The 26020-nt window shown below is 34.4% G+C and overlaps 1 protein-coding gene across 8 annotated transcripts in view; it reads left to right on the top strand.

Moving 5' to 3' along the window:
- Positions 1–26020, top strand: part of CCDC171 (coiled-coil domain containing 171) — a 496773-nt gene that overhangs the window by 136748 nt on the left and 334005 nt on the right. For all 8 annotated transcript variants that reach the window (XR_003569147.1, XM_027863035.1, XM_027863037.1 and 5 more), the window contains 2 exons: positions 9334–9494; positions 23434–23572. Coding sequence is in view for 7 of the 8 variants with exons in the window: in XM_027863035.1 (XP_027718836.1) it covers positions 9334–9494; positions 23434–23572 (300 nt within the window). In the remaining variant the exon portion in view is untranslated. The remainder of the gene's footprint in view (positions 1–9333; positions 9495–23433; positions 23573–26020) is intronic.

The raw sequence follows: 26020 nt of genomic DNA, 5'->3' as shown, positions 1-26020 counted from the left end.
AATCTAATCCTAAAAAATGATTGGGTCAAACAACAAATCATAGAAACAATCAATAATTTCATTCAAGAGAATGATATTAATGAGACAACATACTTATGGGATGCAGCCAAAGCAGTTCTTAGGGGGAAGTTTTATATCTCTAAATGCTTACATAAATAAAGTAAAAAAAGAGGAGATCAATGAATTGGACATACAATTAAAAAAACTAGAAAAAGAACAAATTAAAAATCCTCAATTAAACACCAAAATGGAAATACTGAAAACCAAAAGAAAAATCAATAAAATTGAAATTAAGATAACTATTGAACTAATAAATAAAACTAAGAGCTGGTTTTATGAAAAAACCAATAAAATAGATAAACCTTTGGTTAATTTAATTAAAAAAAAAAGAAAGAAGAAAACCAAATTACTAGTATCAAGAATGAAATAGTGAAGTTATCACCAAGGAAGAGGAAATTAAAACAATAAATAGGAACTATTTTGCCCAACTGTATGCCAACAAATTTGACAATCTTAGTGAAATGGACACATATTTACAAAAATATAAATTGCCCAGATTAACAGAAGAGGAAATAAAATACTTAAATAACCCCATCTTAGAAAAACAAATTGAACAAGTCATAGATGAATTCCCTAGGAAAAAATCTCCAGGGCCAGATGGATTTACAAGTGAATTCTAACAAACATTTAAAGAACAATTAATTCCAATACTATATAGACTATTTGGGAAAATAGGTGAAGAAGGAGTCTTACCAAATTCTTTTTATGATACACATATGGTGCTGATACCTAAACCAGAAGAGTCAAAACAGAAAAAGAATTATAGACCAATTTCTCTAATGAATATAGATGCAAAAATTTTAAATTAAATATTAGCAAATAGATTATAGCAACTTATCACATGAATAATACACTATGACCAGGTAGGATTTATACCAGGAATGCAGGGCTGGTTCAATATTAGGAAAATTATCAGCATAATTGATCATATCAACACCAAAACTAACAGAAATCACATGAGCATCTCAATAGGTGCAGAAAAAGCTTTTGACAAGATACAATAACCATTCCTCTTAAAAACACTAGAGAGCATAGGTATAAATGGAGTCTTCCTTAAAATAATAAATAGCATCTACCTAAAACCTTCAACAAGCACTATATGTAATGGGGACAAGCTAGAGCATTTCCAATAAGATCAGGGGTGAAACAAGGATGTCCATTATCACCATTGTTGTTCAATATTGTACTGGAAATGTTAGCTTTTAGCAATAAGAGAAGAAAAAGAAATTGAAGGTATTGGAATAGGCAAAGAAGAAACAAAGCTGTCACTCTTTGCAGATGATATGATGATATACTTAGAGAATCCTAGAGAATCAAGTAAAAAACTACTTGAAATAATAAACAACTTTAGCAAAGTTGCAGGCTATAAAATAAACCCACATAAGTTATTGGCATTTTTATATATTACCAGCAAAGCGCAACAGCAAGAGATAGAAAGAGAAATTCCATTTAAACTTACTGTAGACATTATAAAATATTTAGGAGTCTACCTCCCAAAACCCAGGAACTCTATGAACACAATTACAAAACACTTTTCATGCAAATAAAGTCAGATCTAAATAACTGGAAAAACATCAGTTGCTCATGGGTAGGTGAGTTAATTTAACAAAAATTACAGTTCTACCTAAGGTAATTTATTCAGTGCCATACCAATCAAACTACCAAAAAATATTTTATAGAGTTAGAAAAAATAATAACAAGATTCATTTGGAAGAACAAAAGGTCCAGAATATGAAGGGAACTAATGAAAAGAAATGCAGGGGAAGGTGGCCTAGCTGTTCCAGATCTTAAATTGTATTACAAAGCAGCAATCATCAAAACTGCTTGGTACTGGCTAAGAAATAGAGTGGTGGATCAGTGGAATAGGTTAAATATGCAAAACACAGTAGTCAATGACTATAGTAATCTATTATTTGATAAACCCAAAGACCCCAGCTTCTGGGATAAGAACCCACTCTTTGAAAAAAACTGCTGGAAAAACTGGAAAAGAGTATGGCAGAAACTCGGCATAGACCAAAATCTCACACCATATACCAAGATAAAGTCAAAATGGGTTCATGATTTAGATATAAAGGCTAATACTGTAAGCAAACTGGAAGAGCAAGGAATAGTTTACCTATCAGACCTATGGAGAACAGAAGAATTTATGACTAAACAGGAGATAGAGAACATTATGAAAAACAAAATGGATAACTTTGATTACATTAATTTGAAAAGTTTTTGCACAAAGCCAATGCAACTAAGATTAGAAGGAAGGTAGAAAATTGGGAAAGAATTTTTACAACCAGTGTCTCTGATAAGGGCCTCATTTCTAAAATATATAGAGAATTGGGTCAAATCTATAAGAATACAAGTTATTCCCCAATTGATAAATGGTCAAAGGATATGAACAGGCAGTTCTCAGATGAAGAAATTAAAGCCATCTATGGTCATATGAAAAAATGCTCTAAATCACTATTGATTAGAGAAATGCAAATCAAAACAACTCTGAGGTGCCACGCTACACCTATCAGATTGGCTAACATGACCAAACAGGATAAATGTTGGAGAAGATGTGGGAAAATTGGAACACTAATGCATTGTTGATGGAGTTGTGAAATGATCCAACCATTTTGGAGAGCAATTTGGAACTATGCCCTAAGGGCTATAAAAATGTGCATACCCTTTGACCCAGCAATAGCACTTCTAGGTCTATATCCCAAAGAGATCATACAAATGGGAAAAGGACCCACGTGTACAAAAATATTCATAGCAGCTCTTTTTGTGGTGGCAAAGAATTGGAAATTGAGAGGATGCCCATCAATTGGGGAATGGCTGAGGAAGTTGTGGTATATGAATGTAATGGAATACTATTGTGCTATAAGAAGTGATGAACAGGCTGACTTCAGAAAAACCTGGAAAGACCTGTATGGACTGATGCTGAGTGAAGTGAGCAGAACCAAGAGAGTGTTGTACACAAGAACAGCCACGTTGTGCGATGACTAATATTGATAAACAACCCTTCCCAGCAATACAAAGATCTAAGACATCTCCAAAGGCCTCGTGATAGAAAATGCTATCCACATCCAAAGAAACAACTAGGGAATTTGAATTGCTATTTTTTTTTCTTTTCTGTTGAGTTTTGTTTCCTCTTTTTGGTGGTTCCTCTTATTGGTTCCAATTTTTACTTACAACATCATTAATGTGAAAATAGGTTTAATAGGAATGTATATGTATAGCCTATATGAGATTATGCGCCGCCTTGGGGAGGGTGGTGGGGAGGAAGGAGGAGAAAAATTTTTAAACTCAAAAGCATATGGAAGTGATTGTTGATAAATCAAAATAAATTAATAAAAAATTAAAAAAAAGAGAAGTCAAGAAATTATTAGTGGCTCTGTTTTCAGCAGAGAAAGAGCTCCAGCATTTGCCTAGAAAACTGAAGACACTCATCATTACTGAATTATGAATCCTTGCCTGGCTTGGTATTCTCTTTCCTGAATTTATCTTTTTCTTCTTTCTGGCCCTGTGATCTTTTGTATAGTTTCAATATTGCTTTTGTTTTTGCTTCTGATGGCCTTCATCCAAATAATCTCCATCATATTTCCCCATTCTCATTCCCAAATAAACTCATGAATATATCTTATTAATATACAAATCCATCATTTTCTTTTTCACCTATATTGTTTTTTGGAATAACATATGCTCTTCCAGAACCATGTCAGCTATGCATTTTATCTTTAGAACATCTGTGAGATCAGGTTTGCATCTGTTCATTGAGATCTTTGTTGTCAATAGTATAAATGATGTAAATATTTAGAGCAGCCTGACATTTGTAAATTATTTTCTACAATAAACATTTTTACAATCATACATTTGCTGGAATGTGTAGAAATTACAAGTTGTTTATATTTGTTCCAATAATAGATAGTATTTATAAAAAATATTGACTCTACTTCAGAATGCAGGCTTAATAGCTCTTTTCTAACCAGGAACATCTCATGACTATGAGAAGATCATACAAAGTTTGTGGAGAAACAAAACCACAAAAATAACTTGTAGAGAGGCTCCATTACTATTAATATCAAGTGAGGATTAAAAACATGAGATGTATCTTCACAGTTGTTCACTGCTATCATTTGTACCGCCTATGGAAGATATAAATGAAAGTGAAATTCTGTGCATATGATAAGGTCCTCTAGGTGTTACTGTTTGTAACCAATCAATCAAGGAACTTATAATCTAATGTGCAAACAAATCTTTGAAAAACAAGTTATATAATAAGACTGCAAGAGAAAATGCTCAAAGTCAAGAGATGGAGTGACTTTTTCATGGAATAGTGGGAGGCTAGCTTCCCCAGATCAAAGAGTATGTGGTGAGTATTAAGTTGTGAGAAGATTGCAAAGGTAGGAAGGACTTAGAGTATGGAGGGCTTTGAATGTCAGAGGATTTTGTATTTGATCCTGGTGGCAATAGGGTCTACTGGAGTTTATTGAATGGGAGGGAGGCAGTGTGTGACCTAGTTGGACCTGCCCTTTAGGAAAATCACTTTGGTGTCTGAATGGAGGATAGATTGGAATGGGGAGAGGATTTGAGACAGGTATATACAATGGCAGACTTTTGCAGTGTTTCAGGGGTGGGATGTTGAGGGCCTGCACTAGAGAGATGGCATTGTTAGAGTAATATTTTAGAGATATTGCAAAGGTGAAATCAGCTGGCCTTGTTAACAGAATGGATATAGGGATATAGACATAGTGAGAAGACAATGATAACGCCTAAGTTGTGAGCCTGGCGACTAAGAATATGGTGTTACCCTCTATTGTAATAGGGGAGGTCAGAGCGGGGAAAGTTTTAGTGGGAAAGATGAGTTCTGTTTTGAACTTGTTTAGTTTAAGGTTGCCTACTGGTCATCCAGTCTGAGATGTCTGAAAGGAAGTTGGAGATGTGAGCTGGAGGTCAGCTGAGAGGTTGGGGCTTGAGAGGTAGATTTAAAAGTTATCAGCATAAAGATGGTATTTAAATCTCTGGGTGCTGATGAGATCACCAAGTGAATTAATATAGGGGAGAAGTGAAGAGAGCTCAGGACAGAATCCTGAGGACACCTGCAGTTACAGGGCATGATCTGGAAGAGGATATAGCAAAGAAGACTGAAAAGGTGTGGTCATATTAGTGAAAAGAGAACCAGGAGAGAGTGGGGCCCTAAAGCCTAGAAGGAGCGCAGGGTGATCAACAGTATCAAAGGCTATAGAGAGGTCAAGGATGAACAATGACAACTGACATTCTTATAATTCTTTTTTTTTTTTTTTACTTTTAAAAAATTTTCACATTAGTCATGTTGTAAACATTCTTTTAATTCTTGAAAGTTTGCAAAGTTTTTCACCCATGTTATATCATTTGTTTTCATAACAACAATCTTGAGTAATTAGTGCGATTTTCATTCCCATTTTACAAATAACGAAGCCGAGACTCACTGAGTTTAGATAACTGGCTCATGGTTGCACAACTAGTAAGTGTCAAAGACAATATTCAGACCCAAGTCTTCATGACTCCAAGGCCGTAACTCTAGTCACTGTACTGTTATACAGACTAAGCCATGTAGTCCCTTGGTTTAGTACATCTGTATATCTAGTGATCTCATTTTCCCAAGTAGTTTTATGTTACTCTGGGAGTTGTCTGAGAGGCTATTAGGTTTTCCGACTTAGGAGAAGAAATCAGATTTTTAGGGAAAAGACTGTCCCTTGATTTTATTAACATCTTTTTCAATTTAGTGCTTCTGTATTAAATCTTAAAACCTTATAAATGTAATATTTGTAATGTATAGCTTTGCTTGTGGAATTAAAACTAAAATATCTTTTGTTACTTGCCTATTGCCTATAGATTAGCCTCCTAAGTAGTTATTATTAATGATGTTAAATAGCTAATACTGCTTTCTGATAATATGAAAATTTCTTTTGTGAATATTTATGTCTGAGCATTAAGTTTAAGATTACATTACTTCTGAATGTATAATGCTTTAACCCTTCATTGAATCTCTGATCTCATCTACATAGGTATTCCTTCCATTGGCATAAATTGCAGTTTATCTATACTTTCCTGTCTTGTGTATCTCGTCTAGTTTCTTCCCTAGATTCTCCAATAAGAATCCAGCAATTGACCTGTATTTTTTCCTATAGATCTTTTTGCAATGAATATGTACTATTGCCTGACTTAAGTTCATCATCTGTCATGCCTTGCTATTACCACACTACCGGGGAATCCTGATGTCTTTTGTCTTTTTTTAAAAAATAATTTTTATTAATATCTTTTACTTTTACATTACCCAAATTTCTCCCACTTTCTCTTTCCCCTCCCAGGGAGCCATTCTGCATAACAAATAATATTTTCTAAGGGAATAAAAAGAGTAAGAAGAGAAAAAAGTTAAAGAAACCAATCAATACATACAAAAGGTCTGAAAATATATGAAATGTTCCACGTCTGTGGAACGACCTTTGCAAAGTAGTTTCTTCACAAATATCTTCTTTGGAGCCATGCTTATTTTCCCACTTATTTTGAACAATCTTGTCACATTTTTATAATTTTTCTGTTTCTTCATCCTCTGTAACAGATGTTGATATTTAAACTTTAATTATCTTTAGGTTAGTCTTTTTTTCTTCTTTTCCTTCACTCCCAAGTTTTATAAGAGAAAATGACCCAGTGTCCATGACATGATGTTTCTTGTTGGATATGAATGGTGAAACCAAAACCGCTAGTATCTTTGTTTTCTTCTCCAAGGAATACTTATGTTGTATCATTCAATTTAGTTTGAACTTCATTTTGTCTTTTATTTTAATCCATCTAGAGAGTAGCAATATTGTTTTTGTCCAATTTTTTCAATACTTTATTTATTTGCACAGAACAAGGATATCACATTTCAAGTATACTTCAAGTATATATAATATAGTAAAGTTAATGTTTATAGTTGATCTAAAAATTGTGACTCTTACACTCTCTGCCTCCTTTTCTGCCATTTCATTAAGATCACATTGGAAATGAAGGGGGGAGTATTTCTTTGTTTATTTTTTATATGGGCTGTCATGGTGGGTTGTGTGAACAGCATTACTAGCCAAACTCCTAAGTTTATAAGATTACATACACATCCATGTTTTTCAGGTTTAACATGGCCAATAAATTCATCACCAAAAGGCCAACATCCTGATGATAAATATATACGTATTTATCTAAGTTCCTTTGTAGATAGCAGACTCAGTCTATTTCTAGGACCTCTACTTTTAAGTCTTTTCAGCGTGGCAGAACTTGAGAAGTTTTAATTCTGTTGTTTTAGATTTCTCAAACCCAGGGGCACCTTCATACCTGGAGAACATATTGGAATAGGAATTATGGGAAAAATATGTATTATGTCAATCATTATTTTTGAATGCTGACATTAGAACTGAATGAAACATAATATAAGGAAATGTATTTATTTCCAGGAGGAAAATTAATCTTAGTAGCTCTAGCAAGTTTAAAAATGCTACTTTAATCATCTACTTTCTCTGTTTCCAAAATCAAACAAGATATTAAGAACTATTAAGATGACAAAAAAGTATTTGAGCTGGCAAAGTACAATAAGGATTTCAAAGTTATTTTCAAGTCTAATAGAAAAATAATATTCTTCCATGAAAATTGAGTAATTCCTTAATGAAAGCATACCAGTATACCACATGAACAATTATGTATTTTCATTTAATAATGTATTTGTAATGTAGTTGCAATTTTCTTTTGTGAAATGTATATGTATATATATGCCTCCATATATGTTTGATAGTTTTCAAATTATTTAAAATTCTTTGGTATTCTCCTTTAAGTAAAAAGTTTAAACAGTTTTTAAAAAAATGATGACTATCAAAGTTAATACAGAATTATGACAGAAATACATGGAAATTCAGTTAATTCAAAATTGTGGTTCCTATCAAAGTCGCAGTGTATCATTGTGATTATGAGTATTAAGTCCTTAATATTAGGAAACAGATTATGTGTTGGCTGCTCAAGTTTAAGGGATTGTAGCTATTTTCCAGTTCATTGCTACAGCAGAGAAAAAGGCAAAAAGTTAACAATTTATCCATTATTCTCTTAATACTACAAATGTATTTTCTAGGGACGTAACAGTTTTTTTAGATTTAAAAAAATCTCATTTTTTTGGGGCAAGCAAATGAGACTGCCACATTTAAATGATAATATGAAAAATCTTAATTCTGTAATTGGTTATTAAGTATATTTGTTAAAACGATCTGTTATATTTGAAGTTTGTATATGAAAATTAGTAAGTGAAACATGACTTGGTTGAAGTACTGGTAGTTAAAAAAAGACTTTTTCAATTTAATTTTTCAACTTGATAGTTCCCCTTTATAATTAAGAATAACTTTACAATACAATGATATTTCCAGGAGAAAATATTTTCTAATATTCTATTTTGATTTTATAGGATTAGACTGGTTTAAAAGAAAGCAGTAAAAATGAAGGAAAATTATTGTTAACGTTAACAAAATCAAAATGGAAAATCTCCTACAAATTGAACCAGTATTTCTTTTTCCTGATCCTTTATTCAGCTTTGGAATATTTTTATAATGATTTAAAATAGTTACTTTAAATTTTTTTTAGCAACTTGTTTTTAAATTGAAAAATTTTACAATTGCAAAGTAATGCCTTTAAAACATAAGAGATGAGGGGCAGCTAGGTGGCGCAGTGGATAGAGCACCAGCACTGAAGTCAGGAGGACCTGAGTTCAAAAGTGGCCTCAGACCAAACACTTCACACTTACTAGCTGTGTGACCCTGGGCAAGTCACTTAACCCCAGTTGCCTTACTACAAAAAAAAAAAGAGAGATCTTTTCAGTCAACTGCAGAAATTTCCTAAAGTGTTTGTAAGATAGATACTGTCATTTCTTCATTGACAAACTACTTTATAATTTCATGATGTAGAAGAGAAATATTAGAATGGATTAATACATTAATATTAAAGCCTGTCAGACTGTTATGACCCTAGCCTTTCACTTCTTTGTACTGCCATTAATTCCTCCTCTTTATTTTTACTGTTACCTTCATTATTACCAATAATGCTAGTAACAATAACATTAAACCCAATACAGATAGAATTGAAAGAAAAGCTATTTTTTGCTTGCTTTTCCTTTAGAAAACAAAGCGGCAAGCAAGGTGTGTTTGAATGAATAATGACTTACTGTTGACAAAGTATTCTACTCGATTTAAGTTTGATTATAGCTTTTCTCAGCTTGCTTTAATTGCTTTTTTTGTCACCTGGTAGTTAAGAATTCGAGATCTCGAAGGAGCCTTGCAAGTAGAAAAGGTGAGCCAAGCAGAAGCTGTGGCTGATTTGGAAATGATCAAGAATGAGTTCAAAGAAGTTGAAAGTGCATATGAGCGAGAAAAACATAATTCACAAGAGACCTTTGCAAAACTAAAAATGTAAGTTATTTTACAGTAACATTTTCTAGATTGTTATAAAGATTTTATGAAACATGCAGAAGTCTGATTGTGTAATTGTTTTCTGACAGTGTTCTCATTAATGAGAGTAAAAGATTGTATAAACCAAACGCTTAGCTTACTACCTACTTCTACTGTGTTATTATTATTATTATTTTTTGATGTTCAGAGTATCATATATCATCTAGTCAAAATGTAATTTTAAGCTTCGAGCTCATTTTTTGGTGTATCCTGTTAATTACATTGGGTATCCCTGCAGAAAAGTACCACTTTGCCATTAAACTCTTGCTGGACTACCAAAAATTGATCGTGGATGGAAATAAAATGCTGTTGAAGCTTACTTTAAGTAGTATATTTGACTTCCATAATCCTTAAGAACAGTCATTCTCAACTGTTATTCCCTGATGCTGAGATTGCTAATATAATAAATATTATGGTGCTATTGCTATCTTTAAGCAATCTCATTGCCAAGTGTATCACTTTATTAAAACTGTTCTTTTTAAGATCTTAATTGTAAATCCCATAACCTTTTTCTTATTCCTATTCTTCATTGTCTTTTCTGTAATGTTTAATACTATTGGCTGCTCTCTCCTTCTGGATACTGTCTCCTCATTTGTGCTACATGGCACTAGTTTTTCCTCTTATTTGTTTGATTTCTTAGTCTCCTTTAGTGATTTTCTTCTCCTTAACATCCATGGGTATTCCCCAAGTCATAGCCTTTTTCACTGTATTTTCTCCCTGAGAATTAAGAAATTTTCTACTATCAGGATTTGGAAAAGATAGAACTTTATATTTTCTTCTAAATTATTGAGAGTATAATTAAAAACTGTTTAGATTTATCTCAATATTAGATTTTACCTTTTTGGAATTTCTAGTCTGGTCTAATGCCATTTTCCACCAAACTGCTATACTGTTTTCAGTTGTTAGGTGGCTTAGTAGATAAAGTGCTTGGCGTGGAGTTTGGAAGACCTAAGTTCAAGCATGACCTTGGGTCCTTCCTAGCTGTGTGATCTTGGGCAAGCCACTTACCCTCTGTTTGTCTGTTTCCTTATTTGTAAAATGAGGAATAGTAATAGCCCCTACCTCCCTAGGGTTGTTGTGAGCTTTGGGTTGTTGTGGCACATAGTAGGCTTTCTATAAATGCTAGCTTTTATTATAATTATATGTTATTATTATTAAGCAGTTTTTTAACTATTTTACTTAAATGTATTTCTTCCCCAGTAAGTTGCACTCTTTTTTTTATGGAACACTGTTCTTCTCTTTGCATTTGATTCTTAATTTTGCTTACCTCATAATCTGTTTTCCTGGTCAACTTTTTTATGAATCTGTCAGCATATCACTATAGTTACTTGTTTCAGGTGTATACATTATAATCCATTCGTAATCTTCTACTCTTGTGTGACTCTTGTACCTGCCATTCTATAAATCTTCAGCAGGGTTCCTACCCAGTGTACATGAAGCTTTCCTCTACGTCTCTGAACATGTGTGATGCCAGCATAGCATGGGGGCTGTCTATCTGTTGTTATCCCTTGCTCTTACTGTATTACTAACTCAGCTCTGTTTACAGTCATAGGTCTTATCTTTTTTATGATTTCTTTTGATGAAGTTGTTGTTGCTCTTATGCTGCACACAACTCATTTCAGAGATTTGTAATATCAAAGGAAGAATGTTCATGTTAAAAAGCTGGATTTTTGTTTCGGGGAGAAACTTGGAGTCATCGTAAGTACTGTATAGTTCTTCAGATGCAATTCAGCTCACTTCCTTCTATTTTGTTCTTTGCTCTGCTCATTGCTCATCTGCATTGTCTGCCCAAACATGAGCTGCTGGACCAACTCAATGAGATTTTAAATTCAAGCTCATATCTTATTCTAGACCAGGAATTGGCAAACTATGGCTCATGCACCAAATCCTGCCTGCTGCCTATTTTTGTATGGCCTGTGAACTAAGAATTTTTTTTTTTACATTTTTAGATACAAAAACCTTTCTTAGCTCGTGGGCAGTGCAGAAACAGATGGTGGTCAGGATTTGGTCCTCAGACTATAGTTTGCTGACCGGCAGCTTAGCTGACAAGCATTCTTAATCAGCTTGATTTTTTCCATATTGTTAGATTTAATTCTTTCAAGTAGTTCACTATTTTTAAGGCATTTTGATTTTGCATTGAATGTCCTTCTTGATATTGGCAAACATATTTGGTGAACATACCTATCCTTGTTTTATGTCTTGCTTGATATTAATATCTGAAAATTGAGGAAATTTATTCTTGTTGTTATCAAAAACTTTTGTATGATTATACAAAATATGTAGGGTAGACATCTTGTTGAAAGTGTTTTTATTTTTTTGTTTTGCTCTTCTAGAATAATTCATTTTTATATTCTGTGAACATACTGGAATATTATATTAGCTGCATTTTAAAAGATATTTATGTAACTGGAAAGATGTATTCTTCTGTTATCATATTATTCTCAAGTGCCTAGCTCTTCCTTTCTCATATTTTCACCAAGGATATCATTGATCTAAGTGTAAATGATCCTTATAAACAGTTTGTAGAGTTGAGAAAGTATCGATATAGGTTACTAATTATTAGTGTCTGGCTATATTTCATTTTAATTCTATGTTTGATTCATTATTTTCCCCATTTTGGAATATCTTCCCCTCTTTGATATATATTAAGAATCAGTTACTCACTGCCCTCAAAACTGTGTCACCTTCAACTCAGATCTCTGTCATATGTACATGGTTTGATATAGTTACTCTTTTATTCTTTCCTTTCTTTAAGAGTGCCATTTCTGTTTTTGCATGTAGCATGGAGGAATCAAAAACTCAATGGGTCATGTTACGGTCTGCAACACTCCAGAGTGTGTCCCTAACCAGATTAAAATGTAATTGGGAAATATTTACGAAAGAAGTAAAAATACAATATTAATGTGTGGTTTTCTAAGTCAATTTTAAGACAGCAGGGACCTACATATATGATTTAATGACTTCCTTTCTGAGTTTCACACCATTGATGTAGCATCTTGAGAGTATGAATTTAGAATTCAAATATAGTGATATTAAAATCCCAAAATTCCTGAAGAAGTTTGCTATAGAAGTGTTGACTGATTTTTTCCATTTTTTCAACTTCAGTTTTCATCTTTAAGTGCTTTGAGGATGGTCTCAATTGGTTGTCATGAAAAGTATCATGCAAATTCATTTTTGTTACTGTCTTATGATGTAATACTGTTCATAATCTTAGACTACTGTCTCTGTAAGATTTTGCAGGTGAGTTCATATTCTATATTGAAGTTTCGAATACTTGAAAGCAAGAATTAAGCATTTGGTGTTTTCAGGGTTCTTTTGTCTTCATTATACTGTTGATTCCTCTATACTTCTTGAATGAACTGAGGAAATGATGATTGCTTATATCAATGTCTTTTATTCAGTTATCACTGAAGTTGTTAAAAACTTGTTCAAAATATATCAGGTTGGAGCTATTTTAGGTGCACGATACATTTTCTTTTTATTCTTATTTGTTCTTCTAGTTTGCTGTTGATATTGAACTTAGCTTTAATATGTTAATGGAATAAATTTACGCAGCTGTCTGATTTGGAAATGGATCCCGTATCAGAAATCTATTATTTTTTCTGTGTTAAGAGACAGTCAGTTTCCTTTTTGTGTGTAATATTATTCATTGTTCACCATTTCTAGGTCCTTTTGAAATTCTTTTTAGCATTTATCATGATCATCAAGAGACTTTAGTATAGACTATATGCCTCTTTTATTTCTTAATCCTGAGTAATATTTTCCAGCATTTTTTGGCATCTTCCACTATGTTTATGTTTGTATTGGTGGCAAAAGCATTAAAATATATTCTGATTTATTTTGGAAGTTTTATTGAGTTCCTCATAGAATGTCTACCCTTTCTCATTTTCTGTAGCTGAGTTTGGTGCACAAGTTATAGTTAAAACATGGTAATTCTTTTTGTTCATGCTTATCATAAAACACTGAAATATACTTTTATATGATTTTTTTTCTTGAATTTAGGCACATAATCTAACCCCTACAATTTTAATATGGAAGGAGAGGAAATCTGGGTATATTCTAATGCACATGTGGGAGAGCAGATTTCAAAGGGCTCAGTGAAAGGATGTGTAGGATCCCATGGCCCAAATTCTGGCAGAGGAAGTCAGCTCAGGGTGGGAGTAATCCCTCAAGAATGGCATTCTGTAGCTGTAAGGAATAGAAATTCTTTTGAGCAGGAAAAAAATGGGAGTTGTCACAAGCAACTAACTGTGTGGTGCCACAAGCAACTTACAACCCAACTTGCTCAGCTGAATTTAAAGGAAATGGATGCAATCTCAGATAACAGAAGATGACTACAAAAATATAGTGCCGTCTTGTGAGAATAGTGTTAGAAATGCAAAGAAAGCTAAGGATGAGGAAAAAACCCTTTAAAATCCATGTTCAGGAAAAGAGAAAGTGTGTGATTATTACCTAGGGTGGGAAGGATGATAAATGCTGAGGTATAGAAGACAGAGCTATGCTATTACTGTTTTACTTCTCTTTTCTCTGACATTGAGAATGATTTTGACTTTGGAGAAAGACAGAGATGGCAAATAGGCAATTTATATTTGTGTTAACTAAGAGGATAGTCAAGAAACAGAATACTTAGCTGCTTTTGGTCATTTCAAGTCCCCTGGACCAAATGAACCACATCCTAAGATACTGATAGATCTGGCAGTTGTAAGTGCTGAACCATAGCTAGTAATCCTTCAGAGATGGTAGAGTATGGGAGGGATCAGAGAAGGACAGAGATCCTGATTTTCAAAAAAAGGGAAATTAATGGACCATAGGACTATGAGCTTGACTTTGATTAATGGTCTAGTTCCAGGATTAATGTGATAGTTATAGAACATCTAAAAAGGAAGTTGTAGTAGAGAACCAACACAGCTTCTTCTAGAATAAGTTATTCTAGATTAATATTATGTATTTTTCTTTTGTTTTGGATGTTGTTACTAGACTTTTGTTAGGTCATGGGAAGATTGTAGATCCAATTTAAGTCGTTCATTAGTATTCTTGTGGACATGATGGAGAGATATGGGTAAAATGACGTTACAACTAGCTGGATTTAAAATTGGTTGAATGACTAGATCCAAAGAATACTCATTAATGGTTTGACATCAGCTCATAAGCACATCTTCAATGGAGTACCTTATAGTGTTTTCATGTCTCTGTTCCATTTAACATTATTAGCAGTTATGACTCATGGACATTGCTTTTTAAAAGATTTGCAGAGATCACAAAGATGGGCAGTATAGTTAACTCCAAAGATGGCAGTGTCAGAATCCAAGAAAGATTTTGACAGGTGAGAACACTGGGATGAGTCAAATGAGATGAGTTTTAATAAGTACGAAGTCTTAGATTTGGGTTAAAAATATCAACTTTACATTCGCAGGATTAGGGAAGCATGGCTAAATAGCAATTTGTATGAAAAAGAATTTGGCACTTAGTGGACTACAATCTCATAATTTAGTAGCTAACATGTGTATGGCAGCCAAAAAAGCTAATGTGTCGTTAGGATGAGTGAAGAGAGGCTTGGTGTCCACTGGATGAGAGTTTTTAGTGCCACTGCACCCTTCCCTTCTCAGACCACATCTGGAATATTGTATTCGGTCTGGGCAAAACAAATCTACACACTGACAAATTTTACTTTGCTCTGAGTTGGGTAATCAGAATTTGAAGGACTTTAAGTTCATAACTTATGAATACAGACAAAGGAATGAAGTATGAAGGATAGAGTATGAAGAAGGGAAATCTTGGCAGGTCTGTGATATCCTTCAAGTATTTGAAGGATTGTGTCATGGAAGGTGGGTTAGATTTGTTTTGGTTGGCCTCAGAAGTCAGATCTCAGACCAATAGGCAGAAGTTGTAAAATTACAAATTTAGGTTTGATGTAAGAGAAATTAAAAAAATACAACTATCAAAAAGTGGAATAGGCTACTTTGGGAGTTAGTGAGCTCCCTCTGGCTGCTGGGTTCTAAGCAAAGGTTGGACGATCATTTCAGATGTATGTGGTAGCAGGCGTTATTGTTCAGGTACAGGTCGAATTATATAACTTCTGAAGATCTTTGCAATGCTGAGATTCTGTGATTCTCTTTAAAAAACAATTAAAACTATATAATATCACAACTAATGGCATATCTAACTTTTAACTTTCAAATCTTGCCATTTCCTAATGGAAAGGAAATAAATATGTTTTAACATTAGACAGTCATTGTTGATCAAGGTCAGTGATCCTAATGCCACTTTGAGAAGAAAAGCTAGTTACTGGGCTCTTCACACATCATAAGAGAACTGTAGTAGGAAGCTGCTGATTCAGGTCTTTGAGGAGATTATCATGCAGTACAGTGGGTTGCTGGAGAAGTTATATTGCCATCCAGTTTTGGCTAACAATCTAAAGTACAAGCCAAAAATAAGTTTTTTAAGAGCAGGCACGCGTTTATTCTAGGGCTTGGGTGCATGTAGAATGATGCTTAGCTATAAGAAATGGCACAAATGACCTAAACCAGAAGTAGCACTGGGCAGTTGGCAGCATTGCGCTAGGTATTACTCTCTGATGTGGTATGTATTTTCTCCCTCTCCCATTTAGAAGACCAACTATGCTGATCTGCCTAGTTTGAGCTGCCAACCCCAAGATGCCAGTGGTCATTACTTGTCCAAGGGCCTCTTTGCTACTAGTGCACACTGCCCTTATCATTCCGGCTGGTCTGTGGAACCACTTCACTCAGGTCATCTGCACAAGACCAGCAGCAAACGTGGTGTATATTTGTCACCATTTCCCACCTGTAAGTTCATTGAGGGTATAGAGTCTACACTGTAGATAGTGTGTCATATTGCCCCCTTAGCTTTCCTAGCACAGACTAACTCCTCAACACATATTTGCTGATTATGACAGTTGGTATTTTTCACATTCAACAAATAGCCAACTGAAAAACCTCCCTACTCTGTGAAATTAACTGAAATGCATGCCACCTCAGAGTCAGTCTCTGCAGACACTTAGCACATTTCTAATTCAAACCTTGGAGATGATTTAATTTCTCTATAATTGATACTTCTCATGCTTGATGACCAGCAAATGCCTACCTCATGTTCTCTTAATCTTTGTGATTCAGATTTGCTTTCTGCCTAGGTTAAAACTCTTTTCCCCTGCTACCTCTCCCCGTGCCCTCATTCCTATTCAGTCCTTATCCTCCTCTGTCTTTGTTTTACACCATATCCTAGGGACTCCCCCACCCCCACCTCCTTTTGGAATTCTTCATTCTAGAGCATTTCTCATCCTTTGGTGCTCAATGAAACCTAGATTTCTTCTCAGGATAACGTACTTCCAAGGCTGACTATTCTTCTCTTACATCCTCTGACACATAGTACTAGGAGGAACAATTTGCATAGTCTTTGTTCCTTACTGTCCCTTTCAAACTCTCTTTCTGCTATGTCCATTTATCCATCTCTCCTTTAAAGCTCACTTCAGCCTGTCTAGATATTTGTCAGTATCGTTTATTGAATTGCCAGTCAGTCCTTTCCTGGAGGATGTTCAAGTGTCTAACTCACAGTCTTTACTCCAGCATCTCTCCATGTTGAACAAATAGCCTCTATTTTCAGAATATTCTAACGAAGTTTAGAAGTTGTCATACACTAGGAACCTCTCCTCCCTCTATCCCCCTGTCTCAATTGAATTTACTTCAGGTGGCGGGATTTCTAGTTATGACTGTAGTTTAATTTCAAGGAAAACTGACAGAATTTATAAATGTGGAGAGTGGACCTAATTGATGATTATCTAAATAATCGAATGCTGAAAGGATAAGGGAGATACATGTGACTGAAGTCAAAACTGCACAGTAGTTGAAGAAGATCATACATGTGACTGAAGTCAAAACTGCACAGTAGTTGAAGAAGATCACTGAATGGTAGATCAAGGGCCACAAATTGCATAAAGTTTCAGGTCTTTGAAAGAGGATGAATATGATTTGAAGGAAAACAGAGGAAAAGTGCTGAAGACAACCAAGAACTGGACTCACTTGTGGATGGCAGAGAAAGTGCAGAAAGCCACCTGTTTCCATGCAGAAAATGAAAAGGATTACCATTAAAGGACTTATGATACTACTAAGCCAACCTGCAGAAATAGCTTGCAGAAACTGCAAAGATATTGAACTTGATGATGAAGTTGAAGTGCTGATAAACAAAGCTTCAAATCCAGCTTAAGAAAACCTCTTCAGTAAAAGCATTTAGCTAAGTATCCGTGAAGTATTCTATCTCCTTCTTTCCTTTTCCTTAGGATAATGTGGATATTCATCCAGGATTTACTCAAAAAGTGAGGGAATCCACAATTGAAGTTTCTCTTTGACACATATGATGAGGAATTGAAGCTCTATATTGGTTGACCCTCATTCCAAGTTACAATTGATCATCATTATTAGCAGATTCTGTATTTGAGAATTTGCCTGCTTGCTAAAATTTGTAACCCCCCAAATCAGTTATTCACAGGATTTTTGTGATCATTATGGACATGTGTAGTGAATTAAAAAATTTGAGTTGCTTGGCATGCTTGGCATGGCATGCATGTTTCCCAGTTGAGCTTGAACAAGGCAATGCTCTGCCTTCTTGTTGCAACTCTTCCATTATGAACATATGTCCTTTTTATGTCTGTTTAGTCCCATGTTTTTCACATTTTTGTGGGTGATTTTGCTGTTTAAAATGACCACCAAGCATAATACTGAAGTGTTATTTGGTGTTCCTCAGTGCAGGAAGATTTTGTTGTGCCTCACAGAAAAAATAAATGTGTTAGATAGGCTTCTTTCAGCATGAGTGATAGTACTGTTGGCTGTAAATTCAATGTTAATGAATCAACAATATAGTACATCAAAACTTGCCAATGTGTATGTGAGGTTGCTCTAGAAAGTGCTGAAATTAATGTTATGACCAGAAGCTTGCAGGAACCTAACCTTATATTTCCCCTAGGTGCATTGGTTCAATATTTGTTAATTCGATATTGTGTCAACTTTATAAACATACCTCTGCAAATGATGAGAATCAACTATACTTGAGATAGAAGGCATGGTTCAGAGGGTAAGATTTTGGGAAGTGTAAGGAAATAGATGTGAAGTTAAGGGCTTTCTTTCTGTTACTAAAATAGGAATTACAGGGATTGAAGTTAGTGCTTCAGGCCAAGGCCTCAAATATTTTGCAGGAAAATTTTGCCTGGGTGAGTATAAAATCCTGTGTATATATTCAGTGGAGAACGTTTATACTTCTGGTCTTGATGTTCCTCATTTTCACCTATTTTAGGCCTACTTTACGATTACTTGTCAATAGCCAAAGAGAAGTGTTCTTAGGATTTTTTCGACCTTCTCTTAGGCAAAAGAATTGCTGTCCCCCACATTGAGTATTCTGTCTCCTTTCTTTTCCTTTGTACAACTTCATTGCTTTCCTGAAGTGTACTCTCTCTTAACTTCTAAATCTTTAAATCATTAGATTCCTTCAAGACTTACCTCAGATACTACCTTGCTATAGCAAGACTTTTCTGATACCCTTAGTTGTTAGCATTTTCTTTCCCTTTTCAAATTATATTATATTTATTTATTTGTATAAATGTTGTGTTTCTCCAGTAGGAAGAATGTAAGTTTCTTGAGGGAAGGAACTATTTTTAAATTTAGTATTTGTATATATAGTCCTTATCATAATGCCTTAGACATATTAGATTCTTAATAAATACTTATTAAGTAAATTGTGGTATCATCTGGAATTAGTGTCAGCTATTCATTTGACCTGAATTCTATGTGTTATAGAATTCCTTGAATGTGCTTCTACACTTTAGCTTGTTTCCAACCTGAAACTCCAAAATTCTTGCTCTGGGCTTTCTTATTGGTGAGTATTCACTATACTGAGGCTGGACCCAGAACTACCACACTAGTCCTCAGCCATCTTCATGCCTAGCCCTGGCTCTGATAAAAAACTAATAAAATCAGTAGTATCAACAAGTTTCTCTTGGCCACCACTTCTCTGTATGTGTCGTCTTCCCCTGTTTTTTAAGTTCTTTGGTGGCATGGACTGTCTCAATTGCATAGATTTATATCCCAATTCTTAGCACAGTGCTTGACACATAATGTTTAATATATGCCTTTTCTTTCATTCATTCATATCTATTTTTTCATATTATTTCATTTTTTATCTTGAACTTAAGAAACACTAAGTAAAATAAGCATTTATATATACATTGCGGAATAGGAGAGGATTATACTTGAAACTGTCAATCTATTATGTAGAGCTTGCATTTCTTTTTTTTTTTTTCCAAATTAAGTTATAACACATTTAATACTTGATGACTTCAATGCAATGCTGAGCAGTCAGTTAGTAAGCATTTGTTAAGCACTTATTATTTGTCATGCACTTTGCTAAACACTGAGTTTACAAAGAAAGACAAAAGCTAGTCTCTGCTCTCAAGGAGCTCACAGATAAATGGGGAGGCAATATAGAAGACAGAGAAAAACATTTTCTCAAGTGTTGTTATTAGTAAGAAGCCAGGGGTTTATTTATCTGTCTGTCTGTCTATCTATATACACATTTCTATCTATATACACATAATATGATAATATAACATTGTATGTTTTTTATATATATTTAATATTGCATTTCTTTTTGAGTATATAATAAATTTAACAGTAAATCTCAAACCATCCTGCTTGTTTGTTAACCCTTTTGGTTTTTCTTCTGTATTCTTCCCATTTGGGGGAGGAGAGAGGGAGATACTTTATTTCTAACCTTCCTATTCCAGTTCACCTCCCTCTCCAGTTGAATGAAAAGAAAACCAAACCGTAATAATAAAGTGCATCGTTGAGCAAAAAAAATTCTCTTGTTGGCCATAGCCCAAAATATATGTCTCATTGCACCTTGAGTCCATTACTATTCTTTCAGGAGAAGGCTAGTATTGTTCGTCATTGGTCCTCTGGAATTGTGGTTGGTTACTACATTGATCAGCACACTTAAGTCTTTCAAAATTGTCTTTTACAGTGCTCATGTTCTTGTATAAATTGTTTTCCTGGTTCTCTTCACTTCACTGTACATATTTTTTCCCAAGTCTTCCTTGGTCTATCTCTTCTGTCAGCATAATATTATTCCAGCATAATATTATTCTGTAACATTCATATACCACAATTGTCTAGCCGTTCCACAGTTGTTGGGCACCAGCTCAGTTTCCAGTTCTTTGCTGCCACAAAATGAGCCAGTATAAATTTTTTGTACATATGTGTATCCTTTTTCTCTTTATCTGATCTCTTTAGGGTGTTAGGCCTACTATATCCTTGAACTAAAGGGCATGCACAGTTTAGTGACTTTTTGGGGCATAGTTCCAAATTGCTTTTCACTGGATCAGTTCAATGCTGCAAGACATTAATGTGTCTGCCTTCCCACAGCCCCTCCAGTTTGTCATTTTACTTGTTGTTTGCTTTCCCAACCTAATGGATATGAGGTAGAACCTCTGAGTTTGCGTTTCTCTGATTATTAGCAATTAGAAGCATTTAAAAATATGACTATTGTTAGCTTGAATTTCTTCCCTAGAAAATAGCCTTTTGACAATTTATCTGTGGGGGAATGGCTCTTGTTCTTATAAATTTGAGTCAGTTCCTTATATGTTTTACAAATGAGACCCTTATTAGAGAAACTTGCTGCAAAGCTTTTTCGACTTATCTGTTTCCCTTCTAATTTTGACTGCATTGGTTTTATTTGGGCAAAACCTTTGAAATTTTATGCAATCAAAATTGTCCGTTTTATTTTGTTAGCTTCTCTATTCTTTCTTTGATCATGAGTAATTCTGCTACTCATAGTTCCAAAGGTAATTCTTTGCTTTTTGAATTGATTATGAAATGACCTTTCTCTAAACTCATATATCCATTTGGAACTTATCTTGGTATATAATGTGAAATATTAGTCTATACCTAATTTCATTCATTACGGCTTTTATATTAAGTAGCCACTCTGAATATTGCCCTCCTTGTTCGACTTTTTTTTACTCCAAATTTGTTTGTTTAAGTCTTCCCTTGTTTTTCTGAATTCTTCATGTGCGTTATTCTAAATGGTATAGTAATAATTTAAACATTTATGCAATGCAGTTTGCTCAAGTATTTCCAAATTATTTGACTTATGTTTTTCAGATTTTTTTTATTATTAAAGAAAAAAACAAAAAATGTTGTGACGAATCTCTTGGTACATAAGGGACATTTTTTTTTCTGTCATTCACCTCCTAAGGGCATCATGATACCAACAAGCATTTATTAAGCTCCTAGTATCTTCCCAGCATTGTTTCAGGGACTAGGGCTACAAACACAAAAATGAAACAATTTGTTGCCTCAAGGAGCTTACGTTTTGTCAGGTAGGAAAGCATGTACATATGAAAATAAATTAAATATCTATAAAGAAAATATAGAACAATTGGAGGAGTGGACTAGTAGCTGAAAGGATTAGGTAAAGCCACCTTTAAGAGGTAGCTCTTGAAGTAAGTTTTAAAGGAAGCTAGGGATTCAGAGTAGAGTTGAGGAAGAAGTGCATCATAGGCATATGTAAAGATGGCATTTCATGTGTGAGCACCAACTAGTAGGCTGGAATGGATTATTTGTCTTTCTTTGTATGCCTAGTGCTTAACATTGTGCCCAAACATAGGAATTGCTTAATAAATGTGTGCTGATTGATTTTATTGGAGTCGGTTTGTGATGGTCTTTAACTTGCAGAAGTCTATATTTTATTCAAGTAGCAATAGGGCAAGTAACATGGTCAGACTTCTGCTTAAGCAATAGCACTCTATATCATTACTTGACTATAAAAGAATTCACTTCTTTCATTTTTTAACAAGATTTTAAGGATGTTCTCTGAGTATTAAAATATAGGTTGATTTAATTTATAGGCTCTTACTAACCTTTTTATAGAATTTCTGTACCTCCTCACCCTTTGTAACAATTATTGGTACATAAATTTCAGGTATCTTCTCAGTGGGTTTTTTGCAAATGTTTATCATGTCATTTGCAATAAGATAAATATAATAAGATATTTAGGGAGTAGCTTTTTATTAATATAGTAATATATATTTTTCTTTGTCTTATTATAACACTATTATATTATGATCCATGAAACTAGGGATCTGCTGCAGAATTTCTGTTACATGTATCTGGAATCACTAAAATCTAGATTATACACACAGGCACATACATATATGTACACATGTGCATATATAAGTAAACAATTATTATTAGCATGTATGTGATACATTTTATGGATGATCTTCATAAAATTTTAAATTTGAAAGTGGATTTCCTCTTTCACACAGTATACTTCTCACCCTCCTTTCACCATGAGTATGCTTAAATAAAATATATAAACTATGATATCAGCATTAGGACAGTAAATCTTCTGGGCTCAACATCGTATAAGGAATCCAAAGTTCATTGTAAATTTCGTTTTGCTTATCTGTGCCATTTTCCTCTTTTAATTAGTATGGATGGAGAGTACTTATGTGTGAATTCTACAATTCTGTTATTTTTACTTTATTTGAAAATGGTCAAGTAAGACAATTCCTCAATCTTACAGAAGCTTCTAAGCTAATGTGGTGTGTCCATCAAAAATAATTTGGAGGCCTAACCAGCACCACCAAATCTATTTTATTTATAACCCCAGGCACAGTACAAACATATAATAACATAAGGGGTGGTACCATTTCTTTAAAATCTTTCATTTCAGTGTATAGAATCCTTTTTATTAAAAAAAAAAAGAAAGGTAACCTTAAATGCCTTATGGCATGAAAACGTGATATATAGTACACCTGTCAGTTCTGTTAAGGGTGTATAATAGCCATTGACAAAAGTATATTTGAAAAACCTGCTTTGATACTTTCCTTTTTCAGATTAGAAAGAGAGTGTTTCTCTAAAAACAAGAAACTAAATGAAGAGATCGAGGAACAGAAGAAAGTAATTATGGACCTCTCAAAGAGACTTCAGAGTAATGAAAAAAGTTTCAGTGAATTACAGGAAGAACTAGCAATGGTAAGGATAAAAGTATACCCTATGGTACTTACTTTATTGGGTCAAAAGTTGATGTATTGTGGGGTTTTTTTTATGCCGTAAGCTAAAGAGTTTTATGAAAATAAACAGACATATTGAGATAAAATTTCAAAATGGTTATCCTGGATATGCTAGCTTAAGTCATAGTTACTAATGAATATTTTAAGTCTCACTAATTTGAGTTTTTTTGTGTGTTTGGGAGGGGAGGGACTAGTATGATTTAGTGAAATGTGTCTGAAGGCATGGAATTCTTTAAAAAAAATAAATGCAGTGCAAGTTTTCTTTCCTTTAAATACAAAATCTTAACTCCTCCAAGGTCCTTAAAGAATATATGGGGTAGTGGAAAGAGAACTGGCAAAAATTGAGAAGAAATGCTTTCTCTGCTACAGTTATATTGCATGACTTTCTTCAAGACATTTTACCTACCTAATCTTAATTGGTAAAAACCAAGAGTGTAGACTAGATGATCTCTGAACATTCTTTCTACTTAACATTGAATGATCTGTGACCTCGAAGTTCTTCTGTAACTCCTTAGTTTGGTTGCTCATGCCATATCTGCTTCTCCCATCCAGTTTGCTTACTTTTTCCACAGAAAAAAGAGTATAGCTGATAGTAGATGATAGATCATAGATTTAGTACTAGCAGGAATGTTCTAGGTTACTTAGTCTAACCCCTCATTTAACAAATGGTAGAACTGAGGCCTAGAGAAGCCAAGTAACTAGTCCTGGATCATACATGTTAGAAGTTGTAAAACTGGGATTTGAACTTGTATCCTTTGACCCCCAAATTTAATATTCTTTCCCCTGCCTCATGTTTTTCCTTGTTTCACTTTATTGTTAGTATTATCCACCTTCAAGATCATTACTTCATTGTCAGTAACTCTTTCATCACCAAAGATTTTAGTATGTCTTAAGCAAGTTTACAGTGTTTTGTCTTTATAGCTTCCTAGGTGTAAAGGTAAGGTCTCTATAGCAACTCATGCTTGATTGAAATTTTTTTAGTTCTATTTGAATTGCCCCCAATGTCTGGTTAACTTTTGGTTGCATCCTGGCCACAATTGGGTATATGTGGTGTACTTTGAGTTTGAGAGAATTTTTGGCAGTTTGTATGAGTTTGAAATTTTGTCGGAGAGCTTTAGACACAATGGCAAGTTGTACTAGACTTTCTTCTTGTTGACTGACCAGCCAACTTGCTGAGTTTGAGATGTCTGTTGGAAATACAGTTTGAAATATCCAATAGGCAGCTGTTAATGCAGTTCTGTAGCTCAGGGGAGAGATTAGGGATTGTTTAGCTCATTGGCATAAAGATAATAATGAAATCCATGAGAATTTATGAGGTCATCAACAGTAAAAGTGGAGAAATGAAGGGAGGCAGAAGGAGCAGGGGAAAGAGGGGGGAGTAGAAAGGTCGGTGGAAAGGGATGGGTGAAGAACAGACAGAGTCAGAGGACCCAGGACAAAATCTTTGGAAACTCTCACAGCTAGGGGTTGTATATAGATGATGAGCTAGCAAAGGAAAGAGGAGGAGTAGTCAGTGAGGAGGAGAATCAGGAGAGAGGATGGTCACCAGCATGGAATAGAGCTGATGAATTGAGAAGGATGAAGAATGAGAAAGATAGTTGAGATCTGATTTGACAAATAAGATCATTAGTAACTTTGTAGTGAATTCAACTTAGTTGAATGATGAGTTTAGAAACCAGATTGCAAACAGTTAAGGAGTGAAAAGAAAGGAAGTGGAAATAGGAATTGTAAATAGTCTTTTTTAAATAAAAATTAATTAATTTATTTTTAGTTTTCAACATTCACTTCCACAAGATTTGGAGTTCCAAATTTTCTCCCCATCTTGTCCCTCCCCCCACTCCAAGATGGCATGCATTCTGAATAGCCCTAATCTGTCATCCCTTCTATCTCTCCCCGCTGTGTCCTCTTCCCTTTCAGTTTTCCTGTAGGGCAGGACAGATTTCTGTGTCCCATTTCCTGTGTATCTTATTTCTCAGTTGTATATGAAAACAATTTTTTTAAACTTTTGTTTTTAAAAATTTTGGGTTCCAAATTTTCTCCCTTCCTCCCTGCCCACCCACCCTCATTGAGAAGGCAAACAACTCAATACAGGTTATACATGTAGTCATGCAAAACACTTCCATGGTAGTCATGTTGTGAAAAACTAAATATATTTCCCTTCATCCTATCCTACCCCCCCATTAATTCTGTTCTCTCTTTTGACCCTGTCCCTCCTCAGAAGTATTTGCTTCGGATTACCCCCTCCCCGAATCTGCCCTCCCCTCTGTCATCCTCCTGCTCTCTTGTCCCCTTCCCTCCCTGTTTTCTATAGGGTAAGATAGATTTCCATACCCAATTGATTGTGTATGTTATTCTCTCCTTAAGCCAAATCTGATGAGAATAAGATTCACTCATTACCTGTCACCTTCCC

This window comes from Vombatus ursinus, unplaced genomic scaffold (genome assembly GCF_900497805.2).
Source record: "Vombatus ursinus unplaced genomic scaffold, bare-nosed wombat genome assembly UNPS02014770.1, whole genome shotgun sequence".
Taxonomy (NCBI): domain Eukaryota; kingdom Metazoa; phylum Chordata; class Mammalia; order Diprotodontia; family Vombatidae; genus Vombatus; species Vombatus ursinus.
Note: the sequence above shows the minus strand (reverse complement) of the source record. Positions and strands in the feature narration are given on the sequence as shown.